Source organism: Trypanosoma conorhini (assembly GCF_003719485.1).
Source record: "Trypanosoma conorhini strain 025E chromosome Unknown Tco_14.4_contig_00113, whole genome shotgun sequence".
Classification (NCBI taxonomy): domain Eukaryota; phylum Euglenozoa; class Kinetoplastea; order Trypanosomatida; family Trypanosomatidae; genus Trypanosoma; species Trypanosoma conorhini.
The window spans coordinates 20,743-26,919 of NW_021704200.1; the positions used below are offsets into that span (position 1 = coordinate 20,743).

Here is a 6,177-nt window from a genome sequence, read left to right on the forward strand (position 1 = left end):
CCGACGAGGCCTCCCTTGCAGACGTCACTGCCGCGCCCTGCTCCCCGCAGGCCGTGTGTGTGCGTGCGCACCCGCCTGCACGTGGGGCACGGCAGCGTTTGTGGGCCCCGTTCCATCCTCAGGCGGTGCGGAGCCTTCACACTCCGCCTGACGCAGCAAAAGCTGCACCTGACGCGCCTCCCTCAATGCCTCCTCTAGCCCCTCAAGACACGCATGCTCCTCCATCAGCGTCGCCTCCACCACGCGTTGGAGATCCTCCTCGGGTGGCGCGCGCACGGCGGCGGCAGCTGCCCCATCGTGCGCAGGCACTTCCTTCGCGGCGCGCGACCCGCACCCGGCCTCCCGCATGTCGGTGCACTCGACACGTGGCGAGCCGCCGAGCGGGTTGGCTACCGCCCTCTCCCTCGCCTCTGGCTGCAGTTCTTTACTTCCCGCAGGTGCTGCGTCACAACCTGGAACCCTTTCGACGCCCGTAGCCCCTTCACTATGCCTGTGGGTTATTTGCGGGTCGGGTCACACAGGGGAGAAGCGTTCCATGTTCTGCCTCGCTTATGGAGGGCTCTTCTGGTATGCCCAGAGAGCCACGTTGCTCCCGCAGCAGTGCCGCTAGGCTCAGCTGTGGACGCGGCGCCGACGCGGGGCAACCACAGCGCACGCTTGAACGATTCTTGCCGTTGCAGCACGCCGTCTGTGGCCGAGCAATGCTCGGCAGCGCAGGAAAAGTCAGCGTCGCGACTTCCGCCGAAACGCTCGTGTCCTCTTTTGTCCACGGAGGGGCGGTGGCGTCTGCGAGGGGGTTGTACATAATGTGCAGCTCGTTACTCGCCTCGGCAGCCGCTGCAGCGTCGGAGATCGCCGCGTTCCGCACCTCTTCCACAATTGCGCTTATCCTCTCGAGGATTGTGCGCTCTCGCAGGAGTCCCTCGTAGGCCCGATCAAACAAGGCGTGTTTGCTCGGCGACACGATCAGCTCTGGAGAGTTCCTCCTGCTTGATGGCGCCGGTGGCTTCGTCGCGGTGACGCAGGGTGCGGCCGTGGCGGTGTTTGCGACCTGCTTTATGGGCGCAAGATGCTGTTCCTGCCGCAACGCGAACTTCCCCCACGACGGGCACCGCGTCGTCGACGGCCTTGTCTTTGCCGCGGTGGTGCGCGGCGCAGACGACGACGCAGCGGCAGCCGCCGCCGTGCCTGTTGGGCTGCGCACGGTGCCCCACGCGGAGCGCACCACGGCGTCCCCCGCCCTGCTGTACTGCAGGCGCCCCACCGCCGGGTTACGGCACACGGCGGGGAGTCGCTCCCGCCCTGCCAGCACGCCCATGGCGCCGGTCTCCGCGGCGTGGCGCGTCCCACTGGACACGTCCTCCGGCGAGGGACCGCGACGCGGGCGTCTCAGCGGCACCGACACACGACAAGGGCGCGCCGCGGCGTCCGACGGCGCAGCCGCCTCCGCGGCGGCGAGTGGCTGCAGCCCTTCGGCCTCCCTGGCGGGGGCGTCCGTCGGCTCCTCCATCGCGGCAGGACACGCAAACAAAGAGGGAGAGGGGGAAAAAAGGGCCGTCTCCCGTGGAACCCCTTCAGTGGACCGCGGAGTCGCGTAGACGCTGAGAAGGTTACTTCGCCTGTTCCGCTCAGCCGCAAAAAGAGTTTCCCAGACGCCCGTGGCAATGCGAATAAAGGGGGAAAAAAAGAAGGAATAAAGCACAAACTCTTGTCTCGCACGAAGCGCAGGCGCCAGAGCAGCACATACACACAAGCAAATATATATATATACGCACAGCAGCGCGCCATACGACGGGGAGGCGAGTGGGCGGAGAACACCTCGCAGTGAGGAGGCGAAGAGGCATTAAGCGTGCATCCAAAAAAAAGAAGTAAGAACCAACGCACACACAAAGAGAGAGAAAGGGAAAGACACACGCACTCGCGGTGGCAGGTAGATATAGCAGGATAGTGTCCATAGTGCGCGGTAGCTAGACGTTGCTGGCCGTGGACGTAAAGGCATACATGCAGGCAAAAGAAGCACGAAAAAGAAGAAAAGGAAAATTGGCATTACATCTCTTTACATTTTATATACACTCCAGACCTCGCTGTTGTTGTTGTTGTTGTTGTTGAGTCTTCTTTTTTTTTATTTTGTTGTTTCAACCGGCTCCTCGCCGGCCACCAGTTACCACCACCACCTCCTCCGCCCCCGCAAATTACACTGCGGCGTTACCGACATCGTGCGGGTGGCACGATGCGCGCAGGGGGCGGAGAAGAAAAAAAGAGACCGGAGGGGAGCCAGTGGGACGGCGCAGCCAACGCGTGAGTGGCAGCGGAAAAAGGCACCTCCCCCGCACACCCGCACACGCGTGGGAAGGGGGAAGGACGGAAGACAAACCTCCAGAGGAGAAAACGCACGTCTTACGAGAGCCGCACACACACACACGCACACCGTGTGAAAATAAAGAAAAGAAAAAACGAGGGACAGGCGGGGGGCGGGGGGAGTAAACTGTAAAGAGGAACGTCTACCGTCGCCCACAGCAACCAAAAGACGAAGTTCGCTGCGGCGAAGGAAAAGGGTTTACATCATGACCAAATGAAGAAAACGAAAAAGAAAACGATCAGAAATTAAACCCCGGAAAACAAAAACAAAAATAATAATAGTAATAACAGCTGGTCAACCGCATTCAGTCCGCCGGTGATGACGTCAGTCCTCGCCAAAGAGCTACATTTCATGAACATCGGCCTTGGAATTGATATACTCATCGTAGACATCCTCAATGATGTCTTGGACGCGTTCTAGGCGATCCCGCGTCTCCTCTAGGGTCTGCTCTGCCGCTGAGTACATGGGCAACGAGCACGAAAGCCTGCCCCCGCCAGTGGTGAGGAGGGAGGGAGGTAAAGAGGGTCGTGGAACCGAATAAGAGCCCCGTCTAAAGGTTCGGCTTTGCGAAAAAGCGGGGCTAATTTGCATGAGAGGCGCACTTGAAGCAGCGGCCTCTTGTTTTCGCGCAGGGGAATAGGGAGAAGCGTTTATAACGGCGGGCAGGGCAAGATCACCGGCGTCTGACATGCGAGGCAGGGTCACAACTGAAGTGGACCGCCTGTCTGTCCTGGGCTGCTCTGCGGCCAAGTTATTCTTCACATCGAGCTGTACGGCAGATACTGCTGCCGCAGAGGCCATTGCGCCCGGGTCGCACGCTGGTTTGGCATCCAGCTTTACATTTCCTTGCGCGTGAGGGGTGGGGGCTGTGGCGCCGCCAAGCCTTGGCAGCACCGTCCTCCACGCACGCGGCAGAACATCCCAGCCAGACGCGTAACTCAGCGACGACGTAGGCGTGGCGCAGGCCCCCGCACCCTGCGTCGTCCTCGCCGCAGCGGGGCGTGCCGTGGCGAGGATGGAGGGCAGCGTGGTGACCGCGTCGACGGCCTCCGCCGCGCCCCTGCCCGGTGGGGGGGTGCGAGCCGCCGCCGGCCTGATCCGCTCGCACGTCCTCTGCAACGCCTCAAGGCGGGCGCGCCGCACGGCGCGCTGGAGATGCGGGAGAGCGGCGGTGCGGGGCGCCGACTCGCCAGGGGGCGGGAGCGCCCGGGCAGGCGCAAGCGGCAACGGCGAACGGGGGTGGGCTGCCGCCGCCGCCGCCGCCACCGAGGCGGTGCGAACCCCCGGCCGGGTCCGCACCGTCCGGCAGTCCTCCGGCAGCAACTCCGCCTCCAGCTGCGCGTCCCGCCGCCGCACCACCTCGCCCCAGGCCGAGCGCACGACAGCCTCCGTCAGCGGCATGAAGCGCGCGTACAGGCGACCGTCCGGGCCCTTCTTGACAGAAATGTGCGGCCTCTTCGGGCCGTACGTCTTTTGCTTTGACTCCTGCGAAACCTCCCTCCTGCCATCGCCGTCTGACGATGCGGGACTAGCGGGTTCGGTGAGCGCGGGCGTCTCGTGGGTCTCCAAGGCAGCGGGGAGGTCAAGCTCCTCATCCTCGATGCCTTGCAGAGCGGAGTCGTCTGACTCCTCGTAATAGAGGAAGTCGTCCGACTCGTCGGACTCCTCCTCCGTCGTGTCGGGGCTCAGGCTGCCCTCGATCTCGTACCGCGCCTTCTCCGCCTCGTACACCTCCTGAAGAACGCTCTCGACCTCGGCCAAGCACTCCCGCTCGTCCTCCAGGGTCTCGTACACCCGCGCGTAGGTGACCACATCGGTCGAGAGGGACATCTCGGCGTTTGCCTCGGCGACGATGCCCCCGCCAGGGGCCGTCTCCAGCGCCGCGCGTTGCCGCCGCACACCGTCGCCGGACTCTTCGGCAGGCGCGGCCGCCGCCGCTTCCTCGTCAAGTGCCGCGACCGCCACGTCATCGCCGTCCGCGTTCCCGGGGGACGCGGGCGTCTCAGCGCCCACGCCGGCGTCGTGCGCCACGGCGTCCGACGGCGCAGCCGCCTCCGCGGCGGTGAGTGGCTGCAGCCCTTCGGCCTCCCTGGCGGGGGCGTCCGTCGGCTCCTCCATCGCGGCAGGGCACGCAAACAAAGAGGGAGAGAGGAATACAAAAACAAAAAAAAGGGCTGTCTCCTGTGGGAGGTCTCTTTGGCGCCCGTCTCTCAGTCAGTCGTGGCGGCGTGTCCTCCCAACCGCGGCGGGTGTCGCTTCTGTGAGTTGTGCGCGTCCCGACGTGTTCTCGCCCGAGACAAAAAGCAAAGTAAGAAAAAACAAATACAAGCACACCTAATGCCCGCATGCGGCAGGAAGCAGAGAACGGAAGAGACGTGCAAATGCGCAGGTGAATGCCATTTCCCCCGCCAACGGCTCCCACCCGCGGCGGGCCCCGCACGCACACAACGAGAGAAAAGAAACACACGTTGGGGACGGCGAAAACGACACACACACACGCACACGGTACAAGTATATATATATATATATATTTACATGTTATCTACGAGGAATAATCAAGCGTCTACGGGTGGGCGTTGGTTCCAAAGTTGCTGCTGCGGTGGCGGCATCCACCCACCGCGAAGGGAAATAACTTTTCTTTGCACCGGAGAACGTGGCACAGAAGTCACGCGCCGTGCCCCCTCGCAGCGGCGGCCCACCACCAACAGCGAGGCGTGTTGGCAAGAGAGAGAGAGAAAAGAAAAAAGCACACACACACCACACATACAAGAGGACAAGCGCATATGTCCAGAGAAGAAGTGGAACAACGAAAAGAAAACACGAAACTTAAAAATAACGCCGAGAAAAACAAAAACAAAACAAACAAAACAAACCTCCAATAAAATCACGCAATACACCCAACATTGCCGTAAACAATGAACACGCACGAGAAGCATCGCTGCCGCCAGCCCTTATGCCTGGGGAAATGCTGATACATTGCGCCGTCAAAGCTACAAGACGCACAGGAAGAGAGACAAAAACAAGAACAGAAATCACACGCTCCCGCTCCACGCGCATCGCACAACGGCGTCTCCTAGCGCAGTGTACCGCAGCCGCCTCCCGCCCTTCATCCCCTCATGCAAAGGCAAGTTCGGCCGCTTCGGCCTGGTATACCAGGTCGGCTTCAGCGGCCGCAGCGCCACAGCCTTCCCCTCTTCCTCCTCTGGTGACACTGGGGACACGGGCGTCCCGTCATCTTCCGATTCAGGTGGGAGCTCGCGCTGGGCCACAAGGCATTCTGCAAGAACTTCTTCCACCTTTTCCAGATAGTGCCGCTCCTGCAACAGCGCTCGCTCCGCCACAACATACACGACGTGAGTGACACGATGAGGGACAGCTGAGAGAGCGCCGGCGCCAGCGGCAGCAACTGGGAGCTCAGCTTCAGCGGGCACAATAGCACCCTCAGCACCCTCCCCAGCCGCCGGCTGCTCAGACTTCACGTCCCCCGTGGCGTGAACCGCAGACTCTTTCGCCGGTGCGACTTCCGCAACCTCCTCAGCCGGCGTGACTTCTGCGGCCTCCTCAGCCGGCGTGACTTCTGCGGCCTCCTCAGCCGGCGTGACCTCCGCAACCTCTTCAGCCGGCGTGACCTCCGCAACCTCTTCTGCGGCCTCTTCAGCCGGCGTGACTTCTGCGGCCTCCTCAGCCGGCGTGACCTCCGCAACCTCTTCAGCCGGCGTGACCTCCGCAACCTCTTCAGCCGGCGCGACCTCCGCAACCTCTTCAGCCGGCGTGACTTCTGCGGCCTCCTCAGCCGGCGTGACTTCTGCAGCCTCCTC

At 62.5% G+C, this 6,177-nt stretch overlaps 4 protein-coding genes across 4 annotated transcripts in view, besides 5 other annotated features; all 4 read right to left on the reverse strand.

The window, feature by feature from the left end:
• Window positions 1–24: 24 nt before the first annotated feature.
• Tco025E_02745 (uncharacterized protein) lies at window positions 25–348 on the reverse strand (the record flags this gene model as incomplete). Its single annotated transcript, XM_029369668.1, has 1 exon — window positions 25–348. One exon carries the CDS (start codon window positions 346–348, stop codon window positions 25–27), a length of 324 nt encoding a protein of 107 aa, XP_029230217.1.
• A 136-nt stretch (window positions 349–484) lies between these two features.
• On the reverse strand, window positions 485–1,510 carry Tco025E_02746 (uncharacterized protein; the record flags this gene model as incomplete). Its single annotated transcript, XM_029369669.1, has 1 exon — window positions 485–1,510. One exon carries the CDS (start codon window positions 1,508–1,510, stop codon window positions 485–487), a length of 1,026 nt encoding a protein of 341 aa, XP_029230218.1.
• Window positions 1,511–2,085: 575 nt separating this feature from the next.
• Window positions 2,086–2,135: a microsatellite.
• A 274-nt stretch (window positions 2,136–2,409) lies between these two features.
• Window positions 2,410–2,428: a microsatellite.
• Window positions 2,429–2,615: 187 nt separating this feature from the next.
• Window positions 2,616–2,646: a sequence feature (A-rich).
• Window positions 2,647–2,701: 55 nt separating this feature from the next.
• Window positions 2,702–4,477, reverse strand: Tco025E_02747 (uncharacterized protein; the record flags this gene model as incomplete). The annotated part of the gene is made up of 1 exon (XM_029369670.1): window positions 2,702–4,477. One exon carries the CDS (start codon window positions 4,475–4,477, stop codon window positions 2,702–2,704), a length of 1,776 nt encoding a protein of 591 aa, XP_029230219.1.
• Window positions 4,478–4,871: 394 nt separating this feature from the next.
• Window positions 4,872–4,904: a microsatellite.
• Window positions 4,905–5,202: 298 nt separating this feature from the next.
• Window positions 5,203–5,231: a microsatellite.
• A 603-nt stretch (window positions 5,232–5,834) lies between these two features.
• Tco025E_02748 (AIDA autotransporter-like protein ShdA) overlaps window positions 5,835–6,177 on the reverse strand; it is a gene marked incomplete at both ends in the record, with an annotated part of 1,353 nt that continues 1,010 nt past the window's right edge. The window contains one exon of the mRNA XM_029369671.1: window positions 5,835–6,177. This exon is cut by the window's right edge and continues 1,010 nt beyond it. Coding sequence (XP_029230220.1) covers window positions 5,835–6,177 — 343 coding nt within the window.